This window comes from Engystomops pustulosus, chromosome 2 (genome assembly GCF_040894005.1).
Source record: "Engystomops pustulosus chromosome 2, aEngPut4.maternal, whole genome shotgun sequence".
Taxonomy (NCBI): domain Eukaryota; kingdom Metazoa; phylum Chordata; class Amphibia; order Anura; family Leptodactylidae; genus Engystomops; species Engystomops pustulosus.
Window position 1 is genome coordinate 68081935 of NC_092412.1, and position 20430 is coordinate 68102364.

General features: G+C 38.4%; 1 protein-coding gene across 9 annotated transcripts in view; it reads left to right on the forward strand.

Annotated features, from left to right (window-relative positions):
• ADCY6 (adenylate cyclase 6) overlaps window positions 1-19580 on the forward strand; it is a 121065-nt gene extending 101485 nt beyond the window's left edge. For 7 of the 9 annotated variants that reach the window (XM_072135160.1, XM_072135159.1, XM_072135161.1 and 4 more), the window contains 6 exons: window positions 1812-1844; window positions 2619-2745; window positions 3749-4012; window positions 4686-4890; window positions 5185-5309; window positions 5413-19580. In XM_072135160.1, the coding sequence (XP_071991261.1) occupies window positions 1812-1844; window positions 2619-2745; window positions 3749-4012; window positions 4686-4890; window positions 5185-5309; window positions 5413-5541 (883 nt within the window). In that variant the 3' untranslated portion in view covers window positions 5542-19580. The remainder of the gene's footprint in view (window positions 1-1811; window positions 1845-2618; window positions 2746-3748; window positions 4013-4685; window positions 4891-5184; window positions 5310-5412) is intronic. The other 2 variants (XR_011853105.1, XR_011853106.1) reach the window with 2 other exon arrangements.
• The last annotated feature ends 850 nt before the right edge of the window (window positions 19581-20430 follow it).

The following is a 20430-nucleotide window of genomic DNA, read 5'->3' on the forward strand; positions in this document are numbered from 1 at the left end:
ACATTAATCTGGCAGTTTTTATGTTTCTTTTGGAATAATGTCTTCTTCCTGGCAGAGAGGCCTTTCAGCCAATGTCAATACAATACTTGTCTCACTGTGGATAATGACACACTCAGCCGTCAGCCAGAATCTTCACAAGGTCTTTCGCATTGTTCTTGGGTTGATATGCACATTTCAGATTATCTCTAGTACACAGAAACGGTCTCCTTCCTAAACGGTATGATGGCTGGACATTCCCATCTTGTTTATATTTGCGTATAATTGTTTGTACAGATGGATACAGCACCTACAGGTATCTGTAAATTCCATTCAAGGATGAACCAGACTATGCAAAATTGCTGATTTCTTTAGATTTTTCAATGATGCTACACAAAGAAGCAGTATGTTTCAGATGTGCCTTCAAATACATCCACAGGTGTCTCTCTAATTGACTCAGATGTTGTCTATAAATCTTTGCTTGCCTCAAAAGCCTCCAAAGACATGACATCATCATATGGGTTGTCCTAAATTGTTTTATTTGCAGAAAGTTATAGAAATGTATATCATGTAAGCGAGAAAAACATGTATATGTGTCGTTTTACATAGTGTACGGACACTTCTGGTTTCACCTGAACATGTATAACATGATGATGGGAAGTTCTGGCCGTTCTCTCTTCTACATTACTTTTCATTTCACCGTCTTGCTCACATCATCTGCTTGGTTGAGAATTCCTCCAGGCGCTCCAGTTTTGGAGTAAATTTGATGTAAAGTAATCTTTGTACGCATCATTACAGATGAGTGCTCTGTAAATTATGAAACGCTTTTCTGGAACTTGTAACCCTTCTTTGGCTGGTCAGTGGTAACGGTTGTGTGCAGGTGGAGTTGGTGCAGATGTTTCCTATGAGTAGATCTTGCTAGAATGATAAGGCATACTATGATCCATTATTTGTAAAACATTTTATTTTATCATCTTGATTATTTATGGGATTCTTGTCACTTAAACATTAGGTCTGTAGGTCTTCATACATGGAAAGGTGTCTATAGATATTACAGCACTTGATGCGCTAGTAATGTCAGGTCTATAGGGTCTAGCATGTGCACTGCCAAGGGAGAAATTGTATATAGAAAACCTTTTCTTTAAATGGAACCTGTCGCTATGTTATTCCCAAATACAGTGGCAGGCTCCCATAGAGCCCTACTAATTAACTGACACCCTTCTTTTAGCTAAAAATTGTTTCCCTCAGATCCTGATATAATCAACTTTATAATTTTACCTGGTGTCCAGGCATATCTATAGCAAGCCAAGGGGGCGTGGCCTCAGCTGAATCTAGCAGCTCCTCCCCATGCTTTCTCTGCATGCAGCAGTAATGTCATGTGACCAGGGTGACATCATATAGCCGGCCTCAAAATAATATACCAGTATGGGTGCACACATCCAAGAGGACAGAATCAAAGACTGAAGGAGAAATGGATACATTTTTTTATTAAATTCATATATTCACCACAAATTTAAAAACCTCTTAAAACACGAGTCACTTTTTTAAAAAATACATAAATCATAGCATAATTCATGAAAAACATTATAAAGGGGAGCAAAGAAAAATGACAATTCATGGCAATGAGTGAAAAAACCAATTCATGTATAGTGGACAATAACCATGATAAACCAATAAGCAGAGTGCATATAATATATGGTGTTATCACATATCTAAGTGCAGGTCCCCTAAAAAGTAATAACTTTTATATTACCATGTATGGCGTGCCAGCGTCGAAGGGAGGGATTTAAATTCTTGTTTTAATTACTTATTCTGTGCTTTTTTTTTTCTTTCAGTTCCTTTAATTACACTTTAGGAGAAGAGCAATGGTAAGTGAATATCCATTTGAGGTCCTTTATAGCTGTATGTAATCTCTGTAATGTAGGATGTGCAATGTATTAATACAGTAAGCAGTAATGCTGCGGTTTGCGATTATATAAACTAGCATTGAAAACTTCTGTTTCAGGACTATGTGACCAAATAATTTGTCGGGGTACATGCACATTGGGTTGATTATTGCGTATCCCATGGAAAATCTTTACTTGGCAAGTGGATACGTTTGTGACAAATCTTCTGTACAGATCTTTCCCATGTGGAAATTGACTTGCAATGCAGATTTTTAAGTCTGCAGAATCGCATTTTGCCAGAGGTTTGTTTCAGGCTTTCCTGTTGACTTCAGTGGAGAAGTAAAATTCTCTAATAAACATACAGAGAAGAAAATGACTGTGGATAACTGTAATAAGATACTGCAGACCTCAAACACACTGACTTTTATGATTAATTCTTCTTCACCAAAACTGACACAATTTAGTGCAGATGTGCCACCGCGGCTTTGGAGAAGTGTCAGGAATCTCACTGTTTTAGCTTATTTGCCATTGAAAAAAAATATAAAACCATACACCACTAATTAACTTCTTAATTTTTGTTTTATGATGCTTATAATTCTGTCTGGCCGGGTTTGGTAGTTGGGAAAAAAAGTTATTGGATCTCCGCTTTAATTGAAGCCATGGATAAATGCAGTGCTGGGGATTACAGCTTGTTGTATGATCATTAGACAACCTATTGTTATAGCCGGTTCTAATTGTTTCTCCTTTTCTTTGTAGTTTAGCCAGTAAGATACAACTAAAGTATGTAACACCTGTCATCTTGACTGTATTCGTTTTGGCGCTCTATCTCCATGCTCAACAAGTGGAATCCACTGCTCGTCTAGATTTCTTATGGAAGCTGCAGGTATATCTCATCTATCTGTATATGTTTCTGTTACTTAACAGCTCTTATATGTTAGATACCTTGTATATTAGGGCTTCATAGAGATACAGGCAGTCCCCGGGTTACGTTACGTACGTACGTACGTACGTAAGATAGGTTCTGGAGGTTTGTTCTTAAGTTGAATTTGAATGTAAGTCGGAACTGTATGTTTTATAATTGTAGAGATACCATATTGTATGGAGCTATTTAGGAACAGATTCCCTCAACAGCTAGTTAAGGACATTCTGTAAGCCATAGTGTAGAATGTCATCACCAACCTCACCAATAAAGGAAGTCTAAGATGGCATCTGCCATATTCATGTTACATGGAAGCATCTGGTTTGGTACAGGTGTCCCTTGTACACTTAGGCTCAATTCACATCTCTGTTATGCCTTTAGTTACTGTGAGCCAAAACTAGGAGTGGTCAAACACACAGAACGGGTGCGACTCTTTATATTATTTTCTGTAATGTCGCTGGACTTACATCTGTCCTGTGCGTTTGATAACTCTTAGGTTTGGCTGCCAAAACCCTACTTCCGCCATCCACATGGTAGCAGCTGCTAGAGGGGCAGATGGGACCAGCTAGTAACATTTGGCATGTCCGAATGTCTTTCTCGGCACACCATGACAGCCATGTTCTGCCGTAGTTATGTTGTCATTAGGAATCCGCAGCTCAGGAATCATTTTACTGCAGTAGCCTATGTGTCCATTTTTGTAAAATCGGTTACTACAGGTAAAGTTAGTAAGGCACCAGCGATGAAGCTGGATGGATACCCATGGTAGCAGAGGTTGAAATGTATCCAAGGCTCTTTCCTGTGGGACTTCCTGGAATAACCCACAAAACAGTCAGGAATTAAGAAGGAACATGGTGCAGGAATTTAAGGTTTAAAGGGAAGGGCCTATAGCGAGTTGGACCCCTCTGTGAAGGCTTATAAACCCATCTGTTATCAGGTCTTCTATTGACTAATGTTTGTGTCCATTTAGGCAACTGGAGAAAAGGAGGATATGGAAGAGCTGCAAGCATACAACAGACGTCTCCTGCACAACATCCTTCCTAAAGATGTGGCAGCCCATTTTCTGGCCCGGGAACATAGGAATGATGAACTGTACTATCAGTCCTGTGAATGTGTGGCTGTAATGTTTGCATCCATCAGTAATTTCTCTGAGTTCTATGTTGAACTTGAGGCCAACAATGAAGGAGTGGAGTGTCTACGTTTACTGAATGAGATTATTGCGGACTTTGATGAGGTGAGAACATATTCCAATCTGATACAATTTTATTGATCCCCTGTGGGAAAATTTGTTTGCACATAGTGCTCAGGCATAGCGTAACATACAGTTAGTGATAGGATATATAGAAACTCTACAGTTGGATACAGTTACAATCAATATAGGAAACAAACGATCTAGACACAGTTTAAGTCTTGCTAGACCTAACATCAACAGTCTGTAATGGGGTACAAGAATTGGGGGTGTGCAAGTGGGGGGTAGTAGTTGGGTTTTTCCTTTTACTGGGACTTACATCTTGGTGACTGGAACAGGTGCTGTGAGCAGCCAGGATCCGGCGCTCCATCAAACTATATATTGTGTTCTCTTATTACTTTTTTTTTCATCCAGCATTGGTTTGCTTGACAAAATATGACATTTACACATGGTCATCTCTTGTGGGGAGATATATATATAGAGCCACATTCTGCTTATGGAAGGCTTACTACAGCTTATGGGTATATACCTTAGAATACAGTAATTCCTTAATATTTATTCCTACTAGCACACCGCCAAACACTGCAGTACAGTAGTGGATTCCAACCATTGGTGCTTTATCTACTTTCCTATGTGTTGTGGCTGAGGGGTAGACAACATGTCATATTACAGATTGTAATGACTCCATACATTTGTAACATCTCTAACCTCTTAACAGATCATCAGTGAAGAAAAGTTCAAGCAGTTGGAAAAAATCAAGACCATTGGTAGCACTTACATGGCAGCTTCAGGGCTAAATGATACAACTTATGACAAGGAAGGAAAATCACACATTACCGCCTTGGCAGACTACGCAATGAAGCTGATGGAGCAGATGAAGTACATCAATGAGCACTCCTTCAATAACTTCCAGATGAAGATTGGTGAGTATCACAATACCTGAGAGCATTGTCTGATACGAGAAAATTCTCCACTTACCTTCCCCTGACTTCCATAATTTCATTCTACAGCCTATAGTCCTCCTATCTGAGAGGAAATAATTTTGTTTCCTTTGAATGTTTATCCTTCCACTGCTGAGATGTCTTCCATTAAATACACACATGACAAAGTGCTGTCCCTGTTCCATTATCACCAGGGAGCTATTGTGGAAGTTACACATCATACTAGCTGAAATGGGTGTGGTGGTCTTACAGATCTATTGTTTGCTTTATCTGCAGGACTTAACATAGGTCCTGTGGTTGCTGGTGTTATTGGAGCCCGTAAACCCCAATATGATATTTGGGGAAACACTGTGAATGTAGCAAGTCGAATGGACAGCACTGGAGTACCAGACCGTATACAGGTTAGTATTTTATATTGAAGTATATTAAAGTAACCAATAATGGTTACATTGCTAGCTATTTTTTTCCCTTAATTTATCATGTTTCCTATTTTTTTCCCTCTAGGTTACAACTGATCTATACCAGGTGTTGGCAGCCAAAGGTTATCAATTGGAGTTTCGAGGGGTTGTTAAAGTGAAAGGCAAAGGAGAAATGACCACCTACTTTCTCAATGATGGTCCAGCCAGCAGTTAGCAGGAGTCCGCTTTAAGGGGAAGGAGGAATTTGAAACCTCATGCTGACCCCACACAGTATCCAGAACAATAAGGAAGCTACCTACATCTTCTGCAACCGTGCAGTTGCAAAGGGGCTGAGTGGTGCCAAAGCCTTCCACCTGAGATGGAGAGTTTGGCAGGGGAGTATATGTGTGGTGCTGTACTCAGTGTCCGTCCTCCCTGCCCAGGAGACTGTCTCACCTGTACAATGAAAGCCCAGAGAAGCCGCTTTTCACCCTGGCACTTGAAAAAAAAAAAAATACTCACAGGCGGTACTTAGAAATTATTTATTGTGAACCAGACTTTATGCTATTTTCTTTCATCTTTCTCTCTTTTTTTTTTTTTAATTATTATTTTATTGGGATAAAACACAGCAAAATATTTTTTTCACTAGACTTTAAAAGATGAAGCTTCTCTAAAAACTGACCAAAGAGCCAGAAGTACGGGCCACAGCAGGGAGCGAGGGCATTGCCTTGTTATTATGCGCTGTATGTTTTCTCTTGTGAGCGAGTGACATGTCTCCAGCAGCAGGTGGGAGGAAGACGCTTCTCCATAGGATCCTCATTACCACCAACAGGGATGTGAAAGGGCAACAAAAGTTCTGCAGCTCAATTCTTTCCTTCCATTCCACATCTTGACCCTGATCTCTAAGGTTTCACACTTCCTCACCTCCATCTTATGGAGCCTGATAAACAAGAGAGGGAATAGTCCGACATGGATCTCTCCAGAGGATCTGCTTCAGTGCATTTTTTTTTCTCTTCTATCTAGGAAGTGTTTTCGACAGACTCTCTGAGATCCCCTATCATCCAAAGAGAGTTGCATGGGGAACCACGTCCTAACAGTAGGCATCTACAGTCTTTGCCTTTATGACCGTTCCCTCAACTGCCTTTGATTCAGTGGAATTACATGAGCAGAAGGGTGAGGAAAGCGATGTGCTTGTGTCTCCACATCTGACAATGCACTTGGTATTTTTTTCACTGTGAACCTGTTGTAATCTTTGTCTCATTTGCCAAAATTCACTTCCAGCCTGCAGACTTGTAGATTCTCGGGTTTGGAGACAAGGGATAAACGCCTCATGCATTTGGGGCTGCACAGACTGTATTAGGTACTAGCTGGCCTAAGAGTTCCTCAGGCTGCAAGGATAGCCAGCGCCTTAATCCTTCTATTGTCGAATTGTTCTATGTACATGTTCTGTAACCATCAGATGGTTAATCGTATGATAGGTTTTATAGATATCAGATTTCAGGTGACCTTGCACATAGGGGTATCTGAACCTCTCCAGTGACTAAAATGAAGGACATTGTGAATGGTGAGCTTCATAGATTTGATTTCAATGGTTACATTCTAAAAGTGTCTCATCTAGACGGTTAACAAAAAAAACGCAGCTGGCTGAGCCTCAAATTTGTGCGGCGGTATTACCTACCTTTGGTCTTTTCTGCCTATTTTATAACAACTTTTAAGCAGCAAGCAAGGGTTTTGTGAAAATGTAGTCTCAGATGTAGACATGTCTTGATCCCTATATAAAGGGCCTAACCCAGACACCTTTTAGCTAAATATTCTAAATGGAATATCACGGGGGAGTGCAATTCCATGTCTGGTGCCAAAGACTGGGAGGGGGGGAAGTTACAAAAATACACTTGGGTTGCTTGTGTTAATGCTATCATGTTTTTTGTTTTTTTACTATTCCTCCTCAGAACTATACAACCAACACTAAGTATTGGGAAATATGTGGTTGTGTAAACTCTTTTTAGAACTGTGTTAATTTGTCTTCAGTAAACGGTAACCTCTGGTGTCAACATAACCACCATCCCAGCACACATCTGAGATGTGCTTACAAATGCATGCAAGTTGTTTCATTCCTGGAAGCCGTGGCTCTCAGCAAGCCTATGCCAATGGAACCATAGCTTGCTGATGCCTGGAAAGTCTCTATTCAGGACTCTGTGTAGGTGCTCTCAGTCTCTACTAGATATGTTGTAGTAAAAAACCGTACTAATGATCTGAAGGACTTCGCTGCAGCCAGCATCATTGTGGGAAACAGAGTGAAGTGCCTTGTTCATCTACTAAACACTTGGTTAAATGTCAGTCTCCCAGCGACTACTACTTTCTCTCATGTCCTATAATCTGAATATTTGCCTTTTTATCAGTGCGTTATATCCAGTCTTTTAGCCCATACTGCTTGATTTAGTATCACTGTAGAGTTCCACCGGAAAGCAGGTGCTGACTGTGCAGACTGAGAATCTGTTTCTTATTCTTGGTTTTCATTATTCACTTTATGGTCATCTTAAAACTAACGATTCCATTTGCTGAAGAGGAGTCATAAGTAAAGCCCTCTAAGAAAAGTTACCATTTTTTTTTAACTTATTTTATTAAATTAGAATTTTACTTTAATATTGCAGCTCATTGATAACTACTTGTGTAGTCACCTACAACCTTCTCATGCAGTAGTATGTCCATTTGCAGACTAGTGTTGCATATTTTGCAGCAGAAATTGTTTTGGTTAAGCAATGCTTTATCCTTTAAGCTGTGCTTTTGTAGAGAGACTCATGTACAGTTCTATGATTTCCTATTCTGCATTAATAGATGTATTCAGTCATATACTTAAACTCTCAAACCTAGTAAGTTATGACCTCTACGTGTCTATCCATGCCCATAAAAGGGTAATCCAGTGCCATATTTACTTTATTCCCATATATAGACATATGTGTGCAGTAGATAACCTAGGGAGAGCCAATATAGTATCAACTCTCAATACCTGGCACATCCCTGGTATTTTCCAAGTGTTGAAGACCCCCTTTTTAAAACTGCATGAGATAATATTCCCTTGAACCATTCATATTTCATTGTAGACCTGTATCTTTAGTTGAAGGAATTTCACAGTTACATTCCATTCTTAGATTTTATCTGTTTTATACAAGAAATGATGTGACATATTTTTTTTATAGCTACAATTTCCATTTGATTGAAACACATGATTTCAGGACTGACGTATACTGAGGAGCAGATGGATCCGTTCTGTTTTGGGTTTGTTTAAAGTTTGTTCGTTTGCTAGCATATTTTTCTACATGTCTTCTGACGGTCTTAAAAGGGGCAGAATCTCTGTAGTTCAGACCGGTTGTACACAGTAGCCACAACCCTTCTGGAAGACAGATATTCAGGTTTCGTTGTCATCAGCTTGGTGATGGATTTTTTTGTACCCCATGTTAATACGTATCATTTATGCCCTGGAATAGCAGGAGCTGGCAGAACATAAATTGCTTTGTTTACTTTAGGTTCCTGTTTGTAGTCGGCCAATAATAGTGGCCCCCATATGTTAATACTGTCTCAGATAAACGGTGACCTTGTTGCCCATTGATAGTTTAGAAAAGTAAAGTCGGACTTGTGGGCTGCTACAGAAAACGTGAACACTTTTTCTCTGGGTCATTTTTGATACTTAAGGCCCAATGTGCCTTAACCATTTGGGGTTAGTCTCAAGAATGAGCGAAATAATACAACGTGCCATAAATTATTGACTATAGATGTCGTAAAGTGGACAGTTTCCTAGATAAAGAGGAAATTTGATATAACCGAAGTCTTTCTTGTCATTAGCCACCAATCACAATGCAGCTTCTCCTGTTCTGCGTTTAAAAAAGTATAATAGTAGCTGTGCTGTAACAGGTTGCTAAGGGCCACAAGGAAAGTTTTTATTTTGAGAGCGGTTTTTATTTTGAAATCGGCCCCCGTTTTTGATTATTTATTGTTAAATGTTTTAGTTCTGTGCTCATGAATGATGTTTATGTTTCACTCATTTTACTGTAAAATTGGCAGCAGTGAAATGTTTTGTTGACATTGTTGCCATTGAGATGTTTGATGGTGAAGATATCTTTCGTTTCACTGTTTCTCATTTTATTCCTTAAGTCTTCTGAACGCGGATTCCAGTATCTATAAAGTACAGGGTTTTTAGTTTTTTTTTTTTTTTTTGTTTGGACATTTTGGAGTTGCAAAGATATATTTATAAAATTTAAATATAAATACAGTCTATATTTAAATTCTATCAAATGCAGATATATAGATTGTCAATGTAGATATATTTATATATGGCTTTTATATGAAGAGAAAACACTAATATCACAAATGGCTATGTAGAAGAAGCAGAGTTGCGGTTATCAAACTGTTGCAGAGGAGGAGCATGGCAGTAGCGGATATTGTAATATTTCTGTGACTCTGTATTTGGGACATTAGCAGTACTGTTGTGTGTGTGCGGGCTCTGGGCGGGTTCAGAGAACCTTTACAGCCGTTTGGGGGTACATTGGTTATCCACATTTTTGGTGGGATCAAGTTGCAGAAATGTTATTTGGCAAATATTTATAATGCGTTTGTTTCCAAAACTTATAGAAGATACTGGATCTGTGCATTGTGGTTATCAGGCAAGTCCATAAATGACAAGTTTAAGGCACATAATAATAGCTAGTAATTACAATTATTAATTGTGGTTTATATACTCCATGACCTACTCCAAGTTCACTGTATGTATAATATTGTACATGGCATAGATACATCTCCTTGTAAGTATGTATCATAAATTTAGTTTCATTTTTAAGTTAACATACCCCAATTCAAGGTATTGCACTGTTAAGAACATAGCTTCTTTTTAAAAAATAAAGAAAAAATAATATTCTGATTGACTACAGTACTGGAATCGTACTGTAACGCCCATTGCACACCTCTGTTTGGACCTATTTTTTTTTTTTTTATCACTAATACTATAATAACTCAATTCATTTACACAGCTTAATTACTACTCCTGTTATTTGAGTGGAAAATTCAACAGGAGCTGAAGTGTTGTCCGTGCCATTAGACTGTTGTTATTCTTTTTAGAGACAGAAGATGGCAGAGGTCCAAACACAGGTGTGAACTGGGCCTTAGAACTCATACTGCAAAGTTATCAGCACTGAGCTTGTGTGGCTGCATGTGGAGTCCCTTCTAAAATCAACTGATGCTAATGAGCCTGAAGGGCTCTGGGGGTGGGCTCCTCCATGCAGTTACACTCTACAGAAGTACTTCCCCCATCCCATTTTGCAGGCAGGCAGAAAGAGTTGGAAAGAGCTGGGGGAGGGGAGACATGCTTGGGAAGCTACAGCACAGAGGGGCTCAAAGAATGCCCCCCAGAGCCCCTCTGACTCATCCATGATTATAAGTTGATTTTAGAAAGGAGGATGGTATGGATAACCTATATAAGATTATTACCACAATCACAGTACCTGGATCTATGAGTAAGTGTCCCTGGTTTATCATACTTGAATTTGATGGTAGATTTCCTTTTAGATGCAGTTTGTTGTGTTTGCGTGTCTCATGGCAGGTTGAATTCAGTTACAAGTATTTTTGTGACTTTGCAGCAGTCAAGGAGTGTATATGGCACAGTGAGCACATTAAAGTGCTTCACCTGCTTTGAGTATTCAGAACATGTCTTAATAAGGCTACGTATCCAACCCTAGAAATCAAGTTATTGGAACGTTTTCAGCTTTGTTATAGTCTGCTGTTAAGTTTGACGTAGACATTATTTTCAACTACAGTTTATGACCAATAACTTGTGCATAGTGATATGTGACATCTAAAATGATGATCTGTCCAGTCCCTCGAAACTTTACTCTTTAGTGTAATAACACTATAAGCAGCACTGACAAAAAAAGGGAACTTGTCACGTTAAAGGAGTAATCTGATATGCCCGCTACAAGTTGTAGAGCAAATATTGTCATTATGGGAATATAAGGGTCTGCATATACACCAGTAGTTGTGAGCCGAAACCAGATGTGTAGATGCCACATAGATATAGTATAATGGGTACGTCTGTGTGTCCAACTACTCTGGATTTTGGCTCATAATAACGGATGCAAAAAAAAATGTGAACTACTTTGTATTTTATTAGTCTTGTCCTTTGCTCACTTTCCAGATTTCTGGTGTAAAAGATAATAAATCCAGCAGAGACCAGTGGCCTCGACCCTTTCCCACCCTTTGCATATTTTGTTAAATTATATTTATGCTACAAGTGATTTATATGTGTATTATATCTTTTTACTGAAGTAAGAATGTTACAGGCTCAGTAAATAAGAGACACTAGACATGTAGGGATACTAACCTGTTACATTACTGACACAATTCCTGATATCATTACTACATAGAATTTGTAAGTCTGGTATTGCAGCTCCCACTTCATCGACGTGAATAGGGTGATTCCAGACAAAACATAAAGATGTTTTTAGAACAAAGAAGTTGCTTTCCTGATGAACAACTCCCTAAATGACAACTTATACCAAAATATTACTTTTGACATAAGTTTGCATTTTTCTTTTTTTCGGCTTGTCTTATAAATTTTATATTTTAAGCACGTTTTTATTGGTTTTTCCAAGCTTTTTTTTTTAATGTCAGGCAAACACTGTTTTAGTTATACAAATCACTTGGAACATTTCACCCTAAGGCTCGGGTAGTTGACCTAGAAACAACGTCCTTGTGCGAGCCCATAGAATTAAATGGGGACGTGTGCTAACTATCTAAACAACGGCTGATGCGGGCCCAAAAACATTGTCCGTGTACAGGAAGCCTAGGAGAAAGGAAGCGTTTATCTGGCACTTTACATTACAAAAAAGCTAGAAAACTGAATGTTAGACTTTTATCTGACGCTCATCTCTGTTACATAATCCATACATTTACAACACTTTGTAAAGGAAATGAACACAGTTGTAGCTACTTATGCTGTTACTAAACTTTATACTTGAGTTAGGAATTGTTAAAATTCGGACATTTATAGAAGAAATGCTGGTCAACCTTGTGTTGACAGTGAAAAAAAATGACGGCCCCCAATGTGGTAAATGTGTGAGGCGGGAGCCATCTGTCTGCTTGGAGGGTGGCACACAATGAAGAAGTCTCACTGTAGAGGAGATGCCAAGCTGCAGCCCTGACATCTCTGGTAAAATGCCCATCACCTACAGCACTTTAAAGTGGCTGCTATTTTCCTTTGTAAACATTTCTGATGTTGTACATTAAAATTTTGTTTTATGGAAATGTAAATTTTAATTTAGTGTCTTCCTTCTTATTCCCTATTGCATTAGTATGAAAGTTAATGTTATATGAAAGTGCAATGTTAAGGAACACTAAACTATAAATGATTGATGACCATAAGGCTCACGTGGGTTTTTTTGCTAGAGATTTTCTTGAAAATCTGTGGCAAAATCACTCTCCCAGTGAGTCGCTGCTCGAACTTTAGGGAGGTATAATTTGATCCAGATTTTTTGCCAGAAAATAGAATACCACTGTGTGAATAAGCCTTGGCCAAGAAATATAGTGATCCCACTATTAACCTGCAGAGTAGCATGACCTTGATGTAGTCAGTCTTATAGACACCCAGGGGTGGGGGCTGTTGCTCCAGATGGGTGTCTTGTAGCCAGATGCATGAAGAGAAGTGGGACATAGCTCAACTTCCAATACACATACTAATATATTTCTCTTAGTCAAAATAGGACCAAGTGAATGTAGGAGAAGAAGCGCTGAAATAAAATAATACATTATATATTTTTGTATTTTTTTTTTTTTTTTTAGTTTTACTCATTTTTTTAAATATAGGTTTGGCTCCTCGTACTTGTATCATAGTACAGTGTTAGGGCTCATTCAGACGGTCAATATGATGTGCGACCAGATCACCATATAGACTTCTATGGCTCTCGGTGACCACTCGTCTGCCTATGGAGGGAGGAGGGGTGAAAAGTCCTCCCCTCTCCTCCTCTCCTCCATTTTCTCTCCCAGGATCTGGTTCTGCAAGCACATGGCCATCTGAATGTACCCTAAACTTCTGACCAAGATGTCAGCTGTAGAGTTGGTTGCTTTGATGTTGCTTTTATAAACATCTGTCTAAAAGAGAAATTGACTTGGTTGCCCATATCACAACAAAGCTTTCATGTTTCCATAGCACTATAATAAATAAAATATGCTGTCATTGGCTGATGTGGCCAACAAAGACTAGAAGTTTTTTTCTACACCGTTTTGATATTTTTTCCCGCTGTGGCTATACTTCTAAGGCCAGTTATACACGTGGGAGATTGGTCTTACAAACTCGCTTCGTGTTTCTGGGGGATTAACAGGCCCGAACATAGAACTGAAATCTGCATGTCAGTTCACGTCAGCAGTACTGTGTTTGTCTCTGCTGGAATTACTGGTCTACAATGGGAGATTTCTTTGGACTTGTACATCAGTCTTTTGTGCACAATCGGTGCAGCCTGTAATGGTGCAGGGCCTGGCATAGAATTGTGTGCCAGCCACCGGAGGAGCCTCCTGATATATCCAGAGGGACTCTCCTCATATGCCGGTGTATCATAAATGCCCCCCACTGAGCAATTGTGTCCAAAAATCCATTCATGAACAAACCCCTTGAGTCCACTATATTTTGATTGAATGAAAAATAAGGAAAACTTCAGAATCCGATGTGTTTTTAGTTTTTTTTTTTAAGAGGTGAATTGGCAGAAGTCTGTACTTAGGATCACTCCCTTACTTTACATATCACCCATCTAGCTGTCTTTATAATCTTGCATAAAAATAACATTTTACGGGTGTTGTTTTTTTTTTTTTTAAAGAAAGATGAAGTAGACCAGTATGCATGTTGGGTAGGAAAGTAGCCAAGGCCATCATGCTACACCCACTACAGACTTCTGAACATGCGCGCACCCCAAGTCATCTTCTCATGATGTGATATCAGGCAGCTGAATGGAGCTGGGGGGACACCGTAAAGTCTATTGAAGTATTACAAAAAGATAAAATTAAGTAAGAATTGTTGTGTTGGATACAGATCTTGTGGATTTTCCTGAGGATATAAGCCAAATTCTGCAATGGATTCATTTCCTTGTCAATAGTATTTGAGACTACATTTACTTTGCTTTGTAGTTTGATGAGATTCCCCAAACCCAAAGTAATGACCATCCTGAAATTCCTATAAATGCTGGCACATATCTTGTTATTTAAATAGTTTTTTTTCTTCAAACTTTATTTGAGAAATTCCAATCAACTCATATAACATATCATCCAGTACAGGTAACATCGCTATTGTGATAAGTTCTAATCCTTGGACTAAAATTGTGACTGCACAACATCTTCTCACTATGATTTTAAGGTTTTCTAGAAGCAGTTGTGCTTTATTTCAACAAGAAAACAAAAACTTTTTCCATTAAAAAGTTTGTTTTATGTGTTGGTGCTAAATATACTTCTCACATAGATCCCTATTAAATTTACTTGTGCCCATAAAGCCAGGGGCATAACTTAAGAACATTGCCCTGGATCCTTAGGGGGCTTATAAAGCCCCACCCATAAGATTTGGCTATTACAATAAACAATATATTCTAGTTAGGGGGATGGTGCAGATTTTGCATTGGGGCCCAGCAGATTTTAGGTTAAAGCTCTTCATTTGCTGTTTGAGTACTCTTACAATCGACGCATGAAAAACGGCAATCCCTATGGGAATTACATGACAGAAAGGGATGAAATAGTCTAAAATATCAGGAATTATTATATTGCAGTACATTGTTATATATGCATTTTGCAATGCATTTTGTGACATGTAAACTATTTTACAACCATAAACCTATAATCATTTGTGGACTTGTGTTACCTTAATCTTATAGACTCCCATAAATAAAATGTATCTAATATAAATACATCTGTAGAAGGTCCAGGTTGAGTTCAGCAGTTTTGATACAGAATTCCCTGTGCTTCAGCTGAGAAGGGTCTTTTTTTTTTTTTTTGTTTTTGTTTCATCTTCTGGAAAGGTTCTGTCGAAGGATTTTGTCTGGATAGGTATTTGAGTTTTGGGCGCCAGTCTCCCTGTACGTATCATTTTATATTTCTGATTACTAGACAATCATTTTGAAAGTGACACCAACCATAATGTCCTCGTTGGCAATTTGCAGTTGCGTGTTACTGGAACAAACCATCCATGGGATATTTGTTATTTATATTATTACTCAGTCAATAAAAGCTGTAAATGAAATGTCGTACATCACGTCTGACTGAGTGAAGTGTCTTCGGCTCGCCTCGCGCTCATGCCCCTTCTCTCCCAGGAGTTAGAAGTAACATCTTTGTTAATGCTTTATATAATGGTGCACATTGTTGTCTTAAGTGTTCCTATTGATTCAACAAGGAAATCTGAATATAACACATTAGTTCTCTATTTAAAGAGCACCTAACCTTTCAACACATTTTAAATAAATCACTAGTACAGTATATGCACATAAGGAGTATACCAGTCACATTAAGCGACGTGTAGGCCTTCTAGCAGATCTCACCTCTGCAGTTTGTATGCTAATTTGTTGCTGTCTCAGAGCTGGGGGGGGGGGAGACCTATCTTCTGTGACTCTCCTCTATGTATAGAGCTTCTATGCTATCAAAATACTCTGTAAACATCCGTCCGTCCTCCTAGCAAGATGGAATTTAATAAAGATTTTAGAGTGAAAAGCGGAGAACGCAAAGAGCCAATAAGTAGAGAAAGAAGCACTTTACACTTATAAGATATAGAGAAATATTCTCAAAATCACATGTATTATGTATTCATGCAAAGATTGTTTAGAAGTTAGTGATTATGTTATGTAAATTTAGGAAAAATCCAGGTTAGGCCCATACCATAGTAGTAATAAGATACCACACAAAAGCAGTATCATACTATACCACATCCTCGATTTTCTTTAAAGGGGTATTCCAGGAATCAGCATAATTCATATACAAATGGGCACTCAAAATATAAGCTAATGTGTAATTAGTTGTTATTTAAAATTTTGCTCCCCTTAGCAGAAAATGCTGATGACATAGACTGTAATGAAGAATTAAAATGCTACTGGCCCTTTAATCAGTCCGTTAATTTCCTCTGCGCGGTCCGTTGCAGGACAGAAGATGGCTGCTGGTCACATGTCCACATCACATGGCCTGAACCTGCCTGGGAAGGTCATGTGATCACCACTAAGTTTGGCAGTAGTCGGTTGGTTGCAGTGCATCCAGTATGGCCAGTGTTGTGGTGATGGCAGTTACACATCATTACTATGGTAACAGAGCAAGAAAACCTGTTATATCATCACTGGGAGCAGAGCATAAGAGGGAGGAGGAGTTACTGAGTACTAAAGGATCATGGAACTTGTAGTTTCCAGTGTAAGCCATCTTAGTGATAACTCCACCTACTTTAGAGAGGCCATAAACTTTGTAAATCATAAAATCAAATTATTTAAGCTCCGTTTTGTGACTAATGACATTGAGTATTGTTATATTCATTAAGTTATATCATCATGGGTTTTTGTGTCAGACGTTCATATTCCTGGAATACCCCTTTAAGGCAAATCTTTAAAATCTCCATATTTAGTCATAATAAACATATCAAAGGGAGTTTCTCAGGTGATTTATGCCCAATAAACCAATTTCCACACCATTCAAGGGACTATAAATTTATGGCGTTTCACACACAATTTATTCCTGTATGTAGAAGAGTTCCCAAGCCAGACTACAGTCCTTGTTCTCCACATTTGAGTATACCACAGCACATCCCACTTCATGGAGAATACAATACATTGGTTCAAGCTATAAATATTGTTACAGCAAGCACTGGCATTGTGTTATGTATGGGGGTGTTCTTGGTTAAAAGTGAAGAGGCTTTAAAGAGATTGGCCATAACCTTTACATAAGTTACCCATATCACTTTACTTCCTTGTAGATGATTCTTAAATGTTCATCAAGTGATTAAGCAGTCCTGCTAATTACATTAGTACCGTGTGCAGACCCTTCATGCTTCTTTCTTTACATCTCTGAGCTCTAATGAATTGGAGGAACCATTAACAGCAGCGTTTGAGTGATCCTACTCGTCCTTCCTATCCCTGTGTCTTTCCGTTTGGACGGACTTTGAGGAAAGAGAGAGGGTTATGCCACATGGACAGATGGCAGCTGTGTGTATGTAGAGGGCAGCATGCTGAGAACAGGGGAAGGCTGCAGCTTTCAAAGGAGACAGAGAAACATGTATATATACAAGCAGAGACATGAGTAATAGAAGATATTTATTTAAAAGTGGGTTGTATAAAATCCTAGAACACATTTTTAGTTCTTTATTTAATAGAAGATTTAAAATTTTAACCATTTATGCTGTCACATCCATTTTTGTCAATAAAATGAAGATATTGACGCATTGCTTAACCTACTATTCCGGCAGTTTTAATGCTCATCTAAACTCTATAATTAACATGACGTTAAGATATATTTTATATTTTTATCTGCTAAGGGATACAGGGTTCTTTTCGTGGTTTTAAGGAGTAGTATTTGATCATTCTGGATAAATATGCTAGCACTAATCTTAAAGATTTAACACTGGAACAGTGAAAATTTGCTTCAAAAGTGGTCGTCAGGGGGCCCTCTCAATGTATAATATATGTCAGAAGTGAAAAATTGTCACTGGAAATGGGTCGTAGTAAGTGGGTCGTGTTTCAGAGTTTTCACTGTATTTTGTCAAACTCAAATGCTGTCACTGGACATCTTGTCTTGATAAGGATGTGGCCTCCTCATCTTTTGGAAAGGTTTCAGTTTATTTTGGCCTTTTAACGCTGACTAAAATGTAAATGTAATAGTTGAGAACATTTTTTTGACTTAGATGGTGAATGGTCATCTATTATGGATATTTAACAGGTCAATAGACGGGCTTTATTTTGGCAGGGAAGGGTCTTATATTGGCTTTGTAAAAATGTTATGGTCAGTAGAGCTACATGAGGTACCAATAGCCGTAACTCAGGACTTTTGGAAAGTACCCAAATACGATATTCCCTTTACTATATTTCCTAGGAATGGATTGACGACGGTTTTATGAACAGTTTCTTATTTCCAATTTCACTACTCTTTTTATTTAATTTATTCTTTTACTTTATCATAGCGTTAAATATGTTTGATCTGTTTTATGTAACCTTCAATGGTCTCGTCTTTATCAGCACTTGAAACTCTCCTACATGTTCTGAATGCTCTCACCTAAGGCACAACCACACATGTGCTTTCTTTAGTAATAGAGCAATTTGGGGCTGGATATTAGACCTTGCCTTAGTTAATATTATAGCTAGAATTCACTAAATGTGCACTATGTGCAAATACAACGGAACGGGCATAACATGCCTTTCTCTCCATAAAAATGACCTTTGTGTTTTTACTAATGAGTAGGATGCTGGCTGAAGTGTAACACTGCGGGCCGCAGCGTGTTCCTATATGACATTAAGGTACTTTAGTCCTGGTCTGCTGCTAAAAACTTTACAAACCTGAGAATATGTCATCAGTCTTGTAGAACAATAGGGGGGGGTCCATTGTTTGCCAAATGTTACAGCATATTTATGTGGAGACTACTCACTATGTTTCTAATAGGGACAAACAGAATTTATTTTTAATACGAGAATAAAGTCTACTTATGTTAATGATTCAGAAACACGCCCCTACAAGTAGTATTTTTGGGCAAACGGCCTATATTTTGAAGACAAGGTGTAATGTTGTACAGAAAACACTATAGATGACAGTGGTTTGTTATGTACTAGTCTCATGGCCTCAGGACGTTGTTATGGAGTTTTTCTATTCCTCTGTATCTGCTCTGAAACTTGCTATGGGTTATTAAAATGTATATTTGTATTTGAAGGGATTGGGGGGGAGGGGACAACCTGCAAAAAAAAAATTGACTCATTCTGCGCCTGTGATGTCAGAGTGCATTGTTAACACCAGCCCTGTGTATATGTTTTATTTCACAAGTATTAATTCTGGGTTTGGCTCCCGAGCTTCTCAGACATTTCTGGCCTCACTTTTTGTTTTGTTAATTTTTCTGTCAACCAAACATGGTAAAACGAGAAACTATATATATATATATACTGTCTATATAAAAAAAAAAATCTGCTCTTGTGTGTTTTTTTTTTCGATAACAAAGCTTTCTATGAAATCTGAACATTTTTTGTAATATAACCGCTAAAACAAAGAAAAAAAAGCAAATCACCATGTATTTCCTTGAAATATTTAATATATTTAAGTATGAATAAAAATTGAAATATTTGTAAAATGATTGCTCATGCTTCATTTCTAAACGTTGAAGAATTTATAGGGCTGTGGAGTAAGAGGCAGATAGAAAATATAAAGTATTTAAAGATCATAAAGTTTTAAAATAGGAGTTATATATTTAAGATGAATGTAAACTTGAAGGGGTTGTGTCATCAACTACATCGTATAAAAAGGTTAGAAGATAAACATTTGACTGCATACTATCCATCATCACATCTGGTCTGTCAGCCCCCTGCCCCACCCTATGATCATACATTTGGGCAGGATCTAAACCCATCTCCTTTAGGCCTCATTCACACGACTGTCTGGGGACCCCATAGACTGCAACGGCGGCCCAGCTCTATCTTTCCCCGTGTGTGCAGCCAGGGGCGCCACCTTCTGCAGGCCCGGCTACACGTGTGTGTGTGTGTGCCCTTATTAGGAAGTGATTTGGAACTGGTTACTAAACAAGAAGAAGCTGATGTATATTGAGAAAAATAGTGGGAAGGACCCCCCACCCCCACCCTTTATCTATCCCTGCATATGGTGGTTCCCTGTTGTGTGGCTGTGGAATTGGCTGCTCCAATGCAGCACCCTTAAAGCATAACTGTAAAGTTACAGACAAATAATTTTTTTAGCACACTGGAGAGAGCCTTTGATAACAATTCCAACAATTGTATAATGCTGTTGACCTCCTTCTAGCTGTAGATCAATTCTCATTAAACCATAATTAGTTAATCCTGATTGGGCGGCTCATCCTAGCATTCATATGAATCAGGACAGTATGTTTTGTAATTGAATGACCTGAATCATGTGAGTCACATTTCTTGTG